Source organism: Petaurus breviceps, unplaced genomic scaffold, assembly GCF_028583685.1.
Source record: "Petaurus breviceps papuanus isolate PSGF00001 unplaced genomic scaffold, PetGlider_PUasm1.0 190, whole genome shotgun sequence".
Lineage (NCBI taxonomy): Eukaryota > Metazoa > Chordata > Mammalia > Diprotodontia > Petauridae > Petaurus > Petaurus breviceps.
In genome coordinates, this window is record NW_027185810.1 from 6,020,573 (window position 1) to 6,037,420 (window position 16,848).

Sequence of the window (16,848 nt, forward strand, 5' to 3'; positions counted from 1 at the left end):
CAGTAAGAGTTCTACTAAAGTAGAAAAGCAAATTATAGTTTAAATATCTAGAATAGTGTAAAATTACAATATAAATATTTCAACTGTTTTCTAATTCAGAATCCCCACAATGAATAAAAAGTCAAATTAAAATATGAGTACAAAGCAGTCTGCTTTACATTCATCTTTCAGAATTCACTTCCAAAACACTGATTGACAGTCTTTGAACCAATAATGCCTTCTGTTCACCATGCTTAAGTGGTACAATTTTCCATAACAGGGAAGACAGAGTAAAAGGGATTTGCACATTATTTCATTTTCATCACAGTGTTTCATAAACTCAAACATTATCTAGTCACCTAATAAGGAAGATACAAATACAAGCAAAAATGGTTGTGTATGTTTATTTTTCAATTAAAAAAAAAAAAAACCTATGTAAATTTATATGCAAATTAGGCATGGCTCCCTAGGGATCTGACAAGCTGCAGGGGAGCCAACTAGATCTCACAAAATGTAGTCACCTCCCCACTCTCTAGGGAATTCACTAAAGCATTTAAATATTCTTCTGCTCTCAGAATTTCTTAGCTAACACGTGAAGAGGTATATATACCATCTTCTCATTCAGACAATTAACTTTTATTCAGAAAGTTTTTCCAGTAATATGGTGTACCTTCATTTTGATTTAAAACTACAACAAAAAGTATTTCATAATTTTTATTGATGGCATTTATCCCATGGTTTAACATGTTAATTATACTGTAATAAACATGGCTTTAATATTAAACTTTTCCGTATTATCCAAAGTCACCACAGTCCATTTCAGTAAATATAAAAATATATACTTAATACTTTGTACAATACTGGTTTTTGGTCCAAACAAAAATGGATCAGAAAAGCCAATAAACTCACTTTAAGAATTCCCAATTTTCTTTAAAGATTTTCTAAATGGATTTAGGCAACTTTGAATAATGGGATTTACATAATAAAATCTTGAGACAATACTAAACAAAAAAATGTCGTTAACACACAAAATTAAAATTTCAAGTTCACAGATTTATGTTATGCCAAAAAGTACATACAGAAACAAAATTGTATTTACACAAGTTTCATAATAAAATAATGAAAAGGCGAGACAAGGTGATGGAGCCATAAGAATGAAAATATAGAAATAGCATATAATTATTAAATGGAGAACTAGATCTAACAAGTCCTTAGCATGGACCATTCTTTAATCAGTTTTCCTCTATCAGAAAATTTTAGTGCACAATACACCCAACTCACTCACTTCACACATACACCAGCACAAACTCAGCATAGAAATCATTCATTTCAACATTCTCTAATCTATACAGAATCCCTCACTGATATAATTACAATTTCAATGCGTTCCATAAACGCACATTAGCGCACATATTGGTGCAGATGAAGAGGTATTATACAAAGCCATTTGCTGTGTAGGCTACACTCATGTATATAGCCAGACCATGCCAAGTCAGTGGATAAGAAGTTGCTGGATCCTAAAATAATTTCGCTTAAGAACCTCCCTGTCACCAGCTCTAGCTATAATTTTTTTAAAAAGGGAGAAAGGAAGGTGGCAGAGTGGTTGGTAAAGGGTAAGAAGGGTGTAGGGGGAGAAGAAAAAACTTTGAAAATTAAAGACGTCCTTAAGCAGAACTGATTTCAAATAAACCCAGCGCAGTAAGTGAATGCAGAGTACAAGCTGTTAAAACTGATGTTTCTATCACCATTCTAACATTTATTTCCTGCGTCTAACAGCAGTTTTTATCTTCCGACCAGAAACTGAAGTGCCAGAAGCAGAAAACATATTTTTTCCATTTGTCCTGCCAAAGAAGAAAAATAGAGTCAGTATATGATATGATTGGGGCAGCTAGGTGGTGGTGCAGTGAATGGAGCATCTGACTTGGAGTCAGGAAGATCTGAGTTTAAATCCTATCTCAGACACAAGCTGTGTGACCCTGGGCAAATCACTTGCCCCAGTTCTTTTATTTGCAAAATAGGGGCACAATGGAGAAGGCAATGGAAGACCATTTCAGTATTTTTGCCAAGATGAACAAAAGTTCATGGGGTCATGTAGAGTCAGACACGACTAAGCAATTTAATCACAACATATGACATACTCATTCAGGTTCAGTACACTTCCTAAGTGTGGCTTCTAATAACAAAAAGAGAAATTAATTTTTAATGCAAACCCATTGGGGTATGTGATAGGTATGTGAGAAAAAAACCGTGCTTTCCCCCATATATTGTATTTCTCTGGTATTAATAATTATAAAATACTATTATTATACTTTTACCCGAACACCAACAATACTAAAATGAAAAACGCCAATAAATTACCTCAACAAAATAAAAAGGGCCCTCTTACCCGACTGTAAATGCTGCTGGAGATGGGTTAAATGGAAATCCTGCAGAGCCTGAAGGCTGAGCTGAAGTGGCAGGTGTACCAGCATTTGCACCAAAGGTGAACACTCCTGATGGATTGTTGTTTGTGAAGTTAAAATTTGCAGTGTTGCTTCCAAAGTGGAACACAGGATCTAACAGGTCCCAAAGAGAAAGTATTTCAAATTTTGTTTATCAAGGTAAAGTTAATTTTTCATATGCTTAAAAAAAAAAAGAGTAGGATTCATGTATCTTTTTATTTAGTTTGGGGGGCAGGGGGAACTATTATATATATATTTTCTTTAATTACAGAGAATACTGGCAGCCTCACCAAAAACTCAAGTTTGTAACTGCATTCTTCAATTCAGTAAGATTCATTAAAAAACCAACTTTGTACAAGTTGCAGAGCTAGGCAAAAGAAAAGTTTTCTCATGGAGTGTATAAACTAAAGGACATAACAGACAAATAAAACACACAAATATATAAAAGAAATACAAACAAAATATTATGTAATGGGGGAGGGGCACTGAAGGCATTGAGATCAGTCTGAGAAAATGGATAAGAGTCCAGAAAGACAGTTCAGTTTAGCTATAGAACACACTGAATGAGGCAGAAGAAACCTAAATTTTAACCTTTTAAGTGCTGAAGTGTTCTTGTGAGTAAAGGTAATATAAGCAGATCCATGTACAAATAAGATTGCAGAAATGTGAAGAAACTGTTAAGGAAGCTATGCAAAAGTTAAGTCAGATGCTTGTGTAAAGGCAATGGCAGTGTGAATAGAGAAAAGGCAGGGGGATGTGAAAGATAATCTTATGGAGCATCAATAGGGCTTGGGTAATGGGGATGAGAAGTGAGGGAGTGGAAAGAGATACATCATAAAATATAATGCTGTGATATATGTTATAACAGAACATATAACGCAATAATATAAAACAACACCAGTTGTGAATATTAGACATAAAATAAATGGCTGTGTCACCATACAAAAGAATGGCTAACTTACAAGGTAGAACAACTTTAAGGACCTCTCACCCTTTGCTTAGGAACACTAAAAGGGAAGGAATGGATGTTATCTCTTTAAAGTTTAATAAGAACTATAGCAAGGTATGCATGGCACTTTTCTATCCATCACAAGAACACAAAGAATTCTGAAAGCACTGCTTCTAAAATCTTCAAGATACTAAATCAAGGGGTGGCTAGGTGGCACAGTGAGTAAGAGCGCTGGCTCTAGAGTCGGGAGGACCTGGGATCAGTTCCAGCCTCAGATACTTAACACCCACACAAAAAAACTGGCCGTGTAACCTTGGGCAAGTTACTTAACCCCAATTGCTTTAAAAAAAAGATACTAAATCAACTGGGAACAAGCATGTATAATCTAAGGAGGAGATTGATGAATAAATCTATATAAACCATGTAAAATGGAGCAATCCCAGAAAAGAGAGACAGATTTGGCTAAGCTTAAGTCTCTATGTCAATCAAAAGATATACTACTATTTAAAATCCAAGAGACCCAAAAAGGATTTCATCTAATAACTTGGGCCCTGATCCTTGATCCCTAGGCCTTCTTTACAGCTGAACCTACCCTCACTACTCAGGACAGTGCTATTCCAGATCTACATGTTCCTAAATGTAATAGCTAGCTCCCCACTGTCAGTATGACAGGATATAAGGTAACTGGCATTCCACCTTCTATATCAATGATCCATAAATCTGGGTTAGGGAAAAGGGCAATCTAAAACCATAGTCCTAGGACAGAGAGGATGAACACATGAACATACTCTAGTATAAAACACCAAGAATTGTGATATAGATCCTCCCTCACACATAACTATCTGGGGGTGGGAGGTGAGGGAAGAGAAGAGTATTTAGAATAGGAAAATGATAACAATTAGGTCTAATGAATGAACACTGGTAATTTCCAAGTCAAATTGGAAGGGAATAAGCTATAATTTTAATATACAAATTTAAACATACATTTTTTTAATGGATAGAAAGCTGACATTAAAATGAATATTGGAGAAAGCAATATTAATGCAAGTCCTGAACACGTTCCTTCCATTATAACATTTTAATTTTTTTTGCTTTTTGGAGGGCAATTGGGGTTAAGTGACTTGCCCAAGGTCACACGGCTGGTTTTTGTGTTAAGTGTCTGAGGCCAGATTTGAACTCAGGTACTCCTGACTCCAGGGCCGGTGCTCTATTCACTGCGCCACCTAGCCGCCCCCTATAACACATTTTATAAAACTTCTCCCTACAATGGCAAGGATCAAGATAAGTCCTTTTCTAAAGGCAAGGACTTGGCTATGAAGATTCATACAGGTCTTGAAGGAACACACACTTACTGGAATTAGGAGTTGTTCCAGAACCAAATCCAGACTGCTGAGTAGGCGGTTGTCCAAAGACAGGAGGCTGGCTGCTACTTGACACTGACCCAAAAGTAGGGGCTGGGGGCTGGGACCCAGTTGAAAATAATGATGATGATAAAGATCCAAAGCCTGGAGCACTAGGCTGACTGGCACCTTGACTTTGTCCAAATGCTGGGGTCTGGCTGGTACCAAATGCAGGACTTGCAGAAGGTGTCGAAGACCCAGCACCAAATACAAAGGAAGAAGAACCTAGAGGTACCAAAAATGTTTTAATTAATTCTGTAACCAAGTTTAATTATCTGGAGATAATTTCTGTTAACTCAAAGCTTTTAGTTTTTAAGTCTTATTAATTTAAGTTCCACTTTTAGAAAAAAGAGGGCAATCTATTGATTCCTACAGAAGCAGCATGGTATAGTAGAAAGTGCTGGACCAGGAGCAAAGGCATCTCAGTTTCATTCTTAGTTACCACCAACTAACTATGCAACTATGGTTGTTATTTACACTTCCTGGGCCTCAATTCTTACTGTGAAAAACGAAAAATGGTGATATAGGACTAGATGATCTTTAGCCTAATGACTTCCGTTTCAATCTCACCTCGGACGCTTACTAATATTTTAAGTAATCCTGGACAAGTCATTTAATCTTCTTGGGCCTCACTTTCTTCATATGTAAAAATGAGAAGACTGGATGAGAGCCTCTGAAGTTCTCCCACAACCAGACCTATCATCATATAAAGGTTACTATAGGTCCCCCAAATTTTCACTCCTAGTAAAGAAGAAGCCATTCAGCTCTGCTGAGCAGACTCCAGTCCTGAATATACCATTTAGGAGCTGGCAATTTCTAACCCCTGGGATTTATTTTCTTTAACTGTAAAATATTTGCTTTGTCTTCCTAGGAGTGTTGTAGTAACAATCGAATGAGGTCACAGGAATGAAGGTGCAGAATAGGAGATTGCACAAAGACAGAGAAATGGGGGCTAGAGTTGAGAGTTCCAGGGAAGAGGCAAGAACCTAGAAGTTCATTTTAATGTGGAATATATACAGGTACGTATATGAAGTCACTCTGGAAAGGTGGGTGGGATATGAGAAATGCAAACTAAAACTATGAGTTGTCACTCCAAAACAAACTATCAAAAATGCTAAGAAGGGGTGGCTAGGTGGCACAGTGAATAGAGCACCGGCCCTGGAGTCAGGAGGACCCGAGTTCAGAACTAGCCTCAGACACTTAATTATGACTTACTAGCTGTGTGACCTTGGGCAAGTCACTTAACCCCAATTGCCCTGCCTTCTCCCCTCCAAAAAGCAAAAAATAAAAAAAAAAAAGCCATCTATAAAATGGTCCCACTATTCTGGAAAATGATTTGGAATGATTTGAGAAAGTCACTAAATTCTCTAGGGCTAATTAGGCCCAGTAATGTCAAATTAAGCATATGCCACAGGGAGGTTAAAGAAGGGAAAAGAGACCTGAGTTCAAATCCTGCCTCAGACACTTAACACTTAATAGCTATGTGACCTTGGGCAAGTCACTTAACCCCAATTTCCCTGCCTCCCCCCCTCCAAAAAGACCAACAACAAAAAAGAGAAAGGGGAAAAAAGAACCCATATACAAAAAAATATTCATAGCAAACTTTTTATGATCTTAAAAAAAAGCTGATTCCAGGCCTTTCCAATTAAGTCTTCCACATAGCAACCAAATTAATATTCCTAGGAACCAGGTTTGACTGTTACTCCTTTGCAAATGCCTTCAGTGACTAACTATTCACTCTAAGATAAAATAAAACTACTCATCCTGTCATTGCTAGTACTTAGCAATCTTTCTCATACCTACTCCCCACCTCCAGGATGAAAAAAAAAATCACATTATTGATGTCTTTTCTTTTTTCCCCAGCAATCATTTCCAGACGCATACCATCTTTCATCAAACCTTTGATTATAACAAAGAAAAAGAGCTAAGTTAAAGGGACCTTATCTGATAGTGTATGTAACATAGCATACCTGTAATTCCTCCCTCCTCTACTGAGGAGGAAAAGAAGCCTGTTTCCTCATCTGTTTTCTAGATCCAAGATTGATCACTATAACTAAATATAATTCAACTGCCTTTTGATATTGTCATTTATTTTATTAGTTGTTTTTATGAAGAGTAAGAAATGCAGTTGAAAAAAAGTGGTGGATTTGGACTTAGAGGACCTGGGTGCAAAATTCTCTCTGACTATAGCTACTTACCACCTGTGTAACCCTGGGCAAGTATACCTAAGCTTTTGAGGTCTCAGTTCTCTGATCCATTAAATGAAGTTGGGCCAGATAACTTCTATGGTCCCTTCTAGGTCTAAATCTATGATCCTAAGAAACAAAATGCCCATCAACTAGGGAATGTCTAAACAAACTGTGGTATATTAGTGTAACGTAATATTATTGTTCCATGAAAAGCAACAAATATGGGTAATTTAGATTAAAAAAAAAAAAAGACCTGTATAAAATGATGCAAAGTGAATAAAAGGAGACTTGGAAAACACAAAAGAGTGAGACTACCATCATAAATCTTTGTCCCTGAGAACAGATGATGAAATATAACTCCCTCCTCTCAGTAGAGGTGGGGGGATTACAGATACAGAATGCTCTCAAACAAGGTCATTCTTGCTCATCTTTTTGTTTTTTGGAAGTGTGCAGTGTAACATGTACCAGAAAATGACGATACTGTACAAAACAAAAGGCATCAATAACAATTTTAAAAAGATAGGTGGGAGCCAGATTGTTGAGAGCTTTAAATGTCAGGTGGAGGAGTTTTGTATTTTATACTAGACCTAATGAGTATATATGAGAAAGATATTTGTGCAAAAGTGTCAGACATTTATCCTAGGAATTATCAATTTGGCAGCTGTGTAAAGAATGAATCTGAGCCAAGACCTGAACTAAGGAAATGTTCATGTGAATGAAAAGAAGATGTATACAAGAGATGATGCAGAGGAAGAATCAACAAGAACTGTGAATGATCAAAATTCTCACTTAATGCACGGAATAGAAAGCCTATGTAAACTTTCTGAGCCATGTCGGGGAAAGAGGGGTTCTTAACTTATTTGTACCTCTGTAGCTCTTTATGCAGACTATGAGCCCTTTCTCAAAATAATGATTTTTAAATACACAAAATAAAATACATAGAATTATAGTGAAAAATCAATTTTATTGAAATAGTTATAAAATACTTAAAAACTCAAGTCTAGAGGTGGCTAGATGGCACAGTGAATACTGGCCCTGGAGTCAGGAGGACCTGAGTTCAAATCTGGCCTCAGACACGTAACACTCACTAGCCCTGTGACCTTGGGCAAGTCACTTAACCCCAACTGCCTTGTCCTCCCCCCTCCAAAAACAAAACAAAACAAAAAACTCAAGTCTACTAACTCTAGGTTAAGAACCCCTTGGCAGGGGTGGCTAGGTAGTGCAGTAAATAGAGCACTGGCCCTGGAATCAGGAGGACCCGAGTTCAAATCCAGCCTCAGACACAACACAAAAACCACCTGTGTGACTTTGGGCAGGTCTCTTAACCCTAATTATATTGCCCTCCCTGCCCCCCAAAAAATAAAAAACAAAACAAAACCCTTTTCTACAGATATCACTAATAAAAGGAAGAGGGAAAAAGAGAGACAAGCATTTATTTAGAGCCTACTATTTGACAAACCACACTGAGCTAAGTGCTATATTAATATTATCTCATTCAATCTTCATAACAATCCCAAGTATATATTATATTTTATAGTTGAGGAAACTGAGGCAGATGAGTTAAGCACCTTGCCCAGGGTGTCACACAGATACTAAATATCTGAAGCTAGATTTGAATTCAGGATTTCCTAATTCCAGGCCCAGGCTCTTTAACCTAGCTGCCTCAGAGATGAATGAATGAAAAATATTTATTAAATATTTACTGAGTGCCAGACACTATGGATGCAAATATAAGCAAGAAAATTCCCTAAAGATGCAATACAATTTCAATACAAACTACCTACCCTACCCTTTTGTACTTTAAATATACCTGCAGAGCCAGTTGAAGTTGTGGTTCCAAAGCTGAAGCTGGAGGTTGCGGTGTTATTGCTATTGGCTCCTGTGCCAAAAACAAATGGGCCAACAGCAACTGTGCTAGATGTGGTGGCTGGTTTGCTTTCTTGAGAAAAGACAAAAGACTGAGATGCACTGGATTCTGTGGGGTTACCAAAGGCAGAACTGGTCCCAGTATTGCTGGCCTGTCCAAACATAAAGGCAGCAACAGGTGGGTTGGAGGCAGAGGTGACATTCCCAAATATACCACCACCACTAGCAGAAGTAGTTGGTGGTGGTACATTTGAGTTGGAGGAATTACTGCTCAAGAAATTGAAGACTGTCTTTGCTGCTCCTTGATCTGCAAAACAGAATCAGTGAAAAGTTCTTAAAATCCAATTACTCAGACACCATGACATTATGACAAATGAAATCTGTGTGTTTCAATGCCAACAGGAAATTTCAAGGGAAACGCCTAACACTAAAACCTTAATGTGCCTAGTGATCACTAAGTCTTGATGTATTCTGGACAAGCAATATTAAATTCTGGAGTTTGGGGTTCATTTTTCACCTACTTCATCATAGTCACAAAGTCTTCACCACGAGTGAAAATTTTCCTGTTCAGTTGGACCATAAGCTATTGTAGATAATTTAAATATTAGGTTTCTCGGGGCAGCTAGGTGGCGCAGTGAATGGAACACTGGCCTTGGAGTCAGGAGGACCTGAGTTCAAATCCAGCCTCAGACACTTAACACTTACTAGCCATGCAACCTTGGGAAAATCACTTAATCCCAATTGCCCTGCCTTCCCCCCTCCAAAAATTAAAAAAAAAAAAAAAAAAAAGGCTTCTCTTATGGTCTCTGTTCACTTTCTAGAGTTCTCTCATATCAGATAAACTCATTTCACAGAATTTCAGATTTAGAATATTAGTGGAGAACCACATTGGGGCATCGAAGTTAGGACAAGATGGTATTGAGATATAGTAGATGATGCTATGATACTAGATTAGGCACTATAAACACCAAGCAAATGAAGCTAATTTTTAGTAGTTATAAAGATATGGATTCCAGAGATTTCCAAGGTTTAGAAAAATTTCCCATGTTCTACTAGGGGCAGCTAGGTGCACTGGATACAACAGCACTATGGCTGGCGTCAGGAAGATATGAATTCAAATCAGGTCTCAGACACTTATTAGCTGCGTGACCCTGGGCAAGTTACTTAACCTCTATTTGCCTCTGTTCCTCATCTGTAAAATGAGGACACAATGGAAAAGAAAATGGCAAGTCACTCCAGTATCTTTGCCAAGAAAAGCCCATGGACGATGTCCATGGGGGTCATGTAAAATCAGACATGAATGAATGAACAAAAGGATGAATACTACAAAAATTCATTATTTTATGGTTCAGACCATTATCTTAATCATTTTTTCCACACAAATTCTTAACTCATATTTTTCTTATGTTATAATAAGAAACTGAAATGTTCTTTGATATACTTTTTCCCATTCAGAATTACTTTTTATTAATTTTCAATCTTAGAGTATATGTGCAGAGCTCAGATGATGCCTGTTTGGCTTAACATCTTTATTTGAGTGGCTTACCGTCTTTAAATATTCAAGTTATTTTCCCATTTTATTACAAAGGCAATTTAAAGCAAGACTTTCTTCTATGTATCCACTTCCAAACTCAGGCAATCTTATAACCAAATAATTTGGTGTCAAAAATGCATCTAAAAGGTTCTAGTTTAAGAACAAAAATAAGACTCCTAAAGAGATTCTGGTAGAAAGTGGGGTTAATTTGGCAATATTTCTCCTTTTCCTGCCCCAAAACAGTATGACTATCAGAAACATTATCCTCTGGTAAAGCTAACACATCCACTTAAACTGGGCTAATTTTTCTTCTCTATAATTTTAAGTAGATAAACTAAAGGCTGACATGCAGAGGTCTGAGTTTAGGATAGTAAATGCTTCCTCAAAAGAATGACTTATAGAAAACTGAAACTGTTTCAAGGACTAAGGAATGATACCATTTCTAAAAAGATGTCTATTTTCTTAAATCATCTAACCGAAATACCCGATGAGCCAATTTTTAAATAAATGCAAACTCTGAGTCCCTCATAATTTGTCCTCCCACCCTTAGAGGAGGCATAGGTTATTTTAAATAAAACCATACTGAAATCCATAATTTTTATTTTCCTAGACTTGGTTCACTTTGCCACTTCCAGTTTCTCTTTCATACTGATTTTGTTATGTTGTTGCTTATTCCATTATAAAGGAAACATATTACAACAAAACAGCAAGTTTCCGTTTCTGATACTAATGAAATCAATAAGGATTCATATCAAGTTGTTTCTATCAGAGATTTCTAATTAAAAAAATTTTTAAAAGTATATTAATAGTGCTCTTATGCTATCCAAAGTAAAAGAATGTTTTCCTTGTAGCTCTAGAAGTCTCAGTCTCTGTAATAAAAATGTTGATTTCTAGTTGTAGTCAGTGGGAAAGCTTCCCAATTAAGAGCAACCAATGTAAATACATGTGATTCAAAATCAAAAGTAATATAGTGCCATACCAATCAAATTACCAAAAATTATTTTTTAGAGCTAAAAAAAAATAACATCAAAACTCATCCAGAAGAACAAAAGGTTGAGAATATCAAGGGAATTAATGAAAAGAAATGCTTGGGAAGGTGGCCTTGCCATACCAGATCTTAAACTGCATTATAAAGCAGCAATCATCAAAATCAATTGATGCTGGCTAAGAAATAGAGGGATAGGGGGCGACTAGGTGGTGCAGTGAATAGAGTACTGACCCTGGAGTCAGGAGGACCTGAGTTCAAATCCAGTCTCAGACACTTAACACAAAAACTAGCCATGTGACCTTGGGCAAGTCACTTAACCCCAATTGCCCTCCAAAAATAAAAAAGAAAAAAAAAGAAAAAGAGGGATAGAACTGTGGAATAGATTAGGTACACAAGACACAGTAGTCAATGATAAACCCAAAGACCCCAGCTTCTAGGAAAAGAACTCACTGTTTGACAAAAACTGCTGGGAAAACTGGAAAACAGTAAGGCAGAAACTGGGCATAGACCAACATCTGACACCCTATACCAGAATAAAGTCCAAATGGGTACACAATGTAGGTATAAAGGCTGATACTATAAACAAATTAGAGGAGCAAGGAATAATTTGCGTGTCAGATTTATGGGGAATGGAGGAATTTATGACAAAACAAGAGATAGAGAACATTATGAAATGGAAAATGGATAATTCTGATTACATTAAATTGAAAAGGTTTTGCACAAACAAAGCCAATGTAACCAAGATTAGGAGGGAAGCTCAAAACCAGAAAAGAATTTTTACAATCAGTGTCTCTGATAAAGGACTCATTTCTAAAATACATAGAGAACTGAGTCAAATTTACAAGAGTACAAGTCATTCACCAATTGATAAATGCTTAAAGGATAAATGGCTAGCAGGCAGTTTTCAGAGGAAAAAGTTAAATCATATAGTCATATGAAAAAAATGCTCTAAATCAGATGCAAATCAAAACAACTCTGGGGTACCACATTACACATATCAGAATGGTTAACAATGGAAAAATAGCAAAATGATAAATGTTGGAGAAGATGTGGGAAAGTTGGAACACTAATCCATTATTGGTAGATCTGTGAGCTGATCCACCCATTCTGGAGAGCAATTTGGAACTATGCCCAAAGGGCTATAAAAATGTGCATACCCTTTGACCCAGCAATAGCACTTCTAAGGCTGTATCCCAAAGAGATCATAAAAAGGGGAAAAGGACCCATATGTACAAAAATATTTTTGGCAGTTCTTTTTGTGGTGGCCAAGAATTGGAAATCAAGGGGATGTCCATTAATTAGGGAATGGCTAAACAAGTTGTGGCATATGAATGTAATGGAATACTACTGTGCTATAAGAAATGAGGAGCAGACGGACTTCATAATAACTTGGAAACTGATTCTAAGTGAGGGGAGCGCAACCAGGAAAACACTGTACACAGTAACAGCAACAGTGTGCAAGGACTGATTTTGATAGAATTAGTCCTCAAGAAATGCAAGAACCTAAAACAATTCCTAAAGACACATAACAGAAAATGCCAGCCACATCTAGAAAAAGAACTGTGGAGTTGAAATGCAGAACGAAGCACACTTTTCTTTCTCATGGTTTTTTTCCCATTCGTTATGAATTCTTCTATGCAACATATGGAAATGTGTTTAATAGTTATGTATGTAGAGAGCCTACATCAGATTGCAAGCCATCTTGGGGAGGAGGAGAAAATTTAAAACTTCTGTAAGTGAATGTTGAAAACTAAAAAAAAAAAAAGTGATAAATATAATCTCTTTTAAGAATCCACTGAAGTACCTATATAAATCTACAGGTAATCCAAAAGAGACAAACACTACAGAAAACCCCACTTGTTGATCAAATCTATTCAAATTAAAACTGATTTTCAGAGTTGAGAAGTTTCATAGTCATTATCTTTAAGAATCAATCAATTAGGGGCAGTTAGGTGGTGCAGTGAATAGAGCACTGGCCCTGGAGTCAGGAGGACCTGAGTTCAAATACGACCTTATAGACACTTGACATAAAAACTAGCCGCGTGACCTTGGGCAAGTCATTTAACCCCAATTGCCCTACCATCCTCCCTCCAAAAAGCCAAAAAAAAAAAAGAAGAATCAATTAACCAGCAAGCAAATACTTATGGCCACACTACTTATTGGGATGACCTCATCATCCTCTAAGATCTCATTAGCCTTGGTCCTCCACTTTATCAGTACCTTCTGTCCCTCTGACAGGAAAGTGGAGCCACGAACTCCAAATCTCCATTTAAGAAGGAAGCTAAGCAGGGATGGCTAGGTGGTGCAGTGAGTAAAGCACTGCCTGGAGTCAGGAGGACCTGAATTTGGTTCCAGCCTCAGACACTTAACACCCACACAAAAAAACTAGCCATAACCTTGGGCAAGGTACTTAACCCCAATTGCTCTCCAAAAACAAAAAACAAAACAAAAAAAAAAGGAAGCTAGGCTCAGACATTGACTCATTTTTCACTTGGCTGGCCTACTCTGACTGACTTTACCATGCCCCAGCATCTTTCTCTGTTAAAGTTTATGCTCACTAAGGGCAGGGACTGTTTTTTTTTTTTTTGTATTTCTATCCCCTGCTGCTTGGCACAGCACCTAGAACACAGCAGGCACTTAATAAATGTTTATTGATTGACTGTTTAATGTCCAGTGTGGCAGACACTAGGGATTATGAGAAAAAGAAAACAAAATAATACCTGTCTTCAAGGAGAATTATAAGATTAATTAGCAGAGTGGTAGGGGGTGGAGTCAAGATGGCAAAGTAGAAACAGGACCTCTGAGCGACTTCGGCTTCTACCTTCCCCAATCAATGTAAAAAGGGGACTCTGAACAAACTTTGGAGCTTCATAACCCACAAAATGACACAGAGAAGCTAACCACCCACTGAGGACAGCCCAGCAGGCCAGCAGAAATCGACCAGAGCCAGAGGTTTTAGCCCCAGGGTGGGCCTGACCAGCTGCCGGCCGAGAGACTCCAGATCAGCAGCAGCTGTGGCTGTTCCAGATTTATCAACACATAAATGCAAAGGACAAAGTGAGAGTTCAGTGCACTGTGGACTTTGGGACCCAGTAAGTGGGAGTGCCTCTGCTATTACCCGCCTGGGCGAGAAGCTGCTGAGATACTCCGCAAAGCCAGCCAGCGCCACATGGAAGCTTCAGCTCCTGGCCTGCAGAGTGTAGGGGGACCAAGCACCAGTCTGAGGGGTAATCGCTCTTGCTTTAACATGCTTGGATCTGGACTGCACTCTAGAGTGGAGGTCCTGAGGAGTGTGCCCAGCTTGACAGAGCATGTGGAGACCTCAGATAGGGCACTCATCTAATACCTCCGGCAGCTGAGAAAACCCCAGCGTCTGGGACAAAAGCTCCCCTGTCTGGTGGCAGACTCCTACTGTGGCAAAAAGCCCAGGGGTCAAGTGACTGAGGGACGACATGATCAGGCAAAGGAAACAAAGCAGACAGAAGATTCCAACATTAGACTCCTCTATTTTGAGGACAAAAAGGAGCAAAGCATGGAACAGGAGGAAGACAGTGAAGTCAGAACTCCTGCACCAAAAGCTTCCAAGGAAAATAAGAGCTGGTTACAGGCCATAGAGGACCTTAAGAATCAGATAAGAGAAGTGGAGGAAAAATTGGGAAGAGAAATGAGAATGATGCAAGAAAATTACGAAATGAGAGTCAACAGCCTGAGGAAAATAGCACCTTAAAAAATAGACTAACTCAAATGTCAAAGGAGGCTCAAAAAGGCAATGAGGAGAAGAATGCCTTAAAAAGCCGAATTTGCCAGATGGAAAAAGAATCTCAAAAGCTCAATAAGGAGAATCATTGCTTCAGAATTAGACTGGAGCAAATGGAAGCTAATGACTTTATGAGAAATCAAGATGCTGTTAAACAGATCCAAACAAATGAAAGAATAGAAGGCTATGTGAAATATCTCATGGGAAAAGCCACTGACCTGGAAAATAGATCCAGGAGAGAGAATTTAAAAATTATTGGACTACCTGAAAGCCATGATCAAAGTAAGAACCTAGAAATCATGCTTCAGGAAGTTCTCAAAGAAAACTACCCTGATGTTTTAGAACCAGAGGGCAAAATAGAGGTTGAAAGAATCCACTGATCACCTCCTGAAAAAGATCCCAAAAAGAAAACTCCTAGGAATATTATAGCCAGGTTCCAAAATTCCCAGATCAAGGAGAGAATATTACAAGCAGCCAGGAAGAAACAATTTGAATATTGTGGAAACACAATCAGAATAACCCAGGATCTGGCAGCTTCTACACTGAGGGATAGAAGGGCTTGGAATATGATATTCCGGAGGTCAAAGGAGCTGGGATTAAAACCAAGAGTCACCTACCCAGCAAAACTGAGTATCACATTTCAGGGGAAAATATGGTCATTCAGTGGAATAAAGGACTTTCAAGCATTCTTGAGGAAAAAACCAGAGTTCAATAGAAAATTTGACATTCAGATACAAGAAGCAAGAGAAGCATGAGAAGGTAAACAGGGAAAAGAAAGCATAAGGAACTTATCAAAGTTGAACTATTAACATTCCTACATGGAAAAACAATAACTGTAACTTATGAAACTTTTCTCAGTAGTTGAAGGGATTAGAAATATATATATATATATGTCTATATTTGAGGGTATATGGGCATATGAATACATATGTGAATGTGTGTATATATGTTTACAGGTATACATAGATAGAGGGCACAGGACAATTTAACAGGAAGGAATGATACTTAAAAGGTGAAATTAAGAGGTGAGAGGAATATAATGAGAGGAGATGGGGAGAGACAGATTGGGGTAAACTATCTCATACAGAAGAGGCAAAGGAAAATGGTTACAATGGAGGGGAAGAATAGGAAGGCAAAAGGGAATGGGTCAACCTTATTCCCATTGAATTTGGCTTGAGGAGAGAGTGAAATACACACTAAATAGAGTATCTCACCCTCCAGGAGAGTAGGGGGGAAGGGGATCAGAGGGGGGATAATGGAAGGGAGGGCAGGCTGGGGGGGAGGGAAGGTAAAAGCACCCACTTTTGAAAAGGGATGGGATCAAAGTAGAGAATAGAACAAGTGGGAGGTGGGATAGGAGGGAGGGAAATATAGTCAGTCTTTTACAATATATCTACTATGTGAATGTTTTGCATTAGCCACACATGTACAACCTATACTGAACTGCTTATCTTCCTAGTAAAGGTGGGTGACAAGGGAGAAAGGGAATGAATCTGGAATTGAAAGTTTTAAAATCAAATATTCAAATATATATATGTATATGTGTACATATATATACTATTATTAATACCATCTTACATGTAATTGGAAAATAAGATATACAGGCACTGAGGCATAGAGACCCACTGGAAAATCGAAAGGGGTATAGGAGAAAATATGGGAGAGAGCATATAGGAGGAGGGGATATCCTGTGGGACTGCTATTTTGGGGCAGTGGGCAGGGGAAAAATGGGGAGAAAATTTGTA

The 16,848-nt window shown here is 37.9% G+C and overlaps 1 protein-coding gene across 1 annotated transcript in view; it reads right to left on the reverse strand.

The window, feature by feature from the left end:
* Positions 1-368: 368 nt before the first annotated feature.
* Positions 369-16,848, reverse strand: part of NUP153 (nucleoporin 153) — an 86,544-nt gene continuing 70,064 nt past the window's right edge. The window contains exons 19-22 of the mRNA XM_069092469.1: positions 8,769-9,131; positions 4,722-4,994; positions 2,366-2,534; positions 369-1,820 (exon numbers count right to left, since the gene is read on the reverse strand). Of these exons, the coding sequence (XP_068948570.1) occupies positions 1,736-1,820; positions 2,366-2,534; positions 4,722-4,994; positions 8,769-9,131 (890 nt within the window). The 3' untranslated portion in view covers positions 369-1,735. The remainder of the gene's footprint in view (positions 1,821-2,365; positions 2,535-4,721; positions 4,995-8,768; positions 9,132-16,848) is intronic.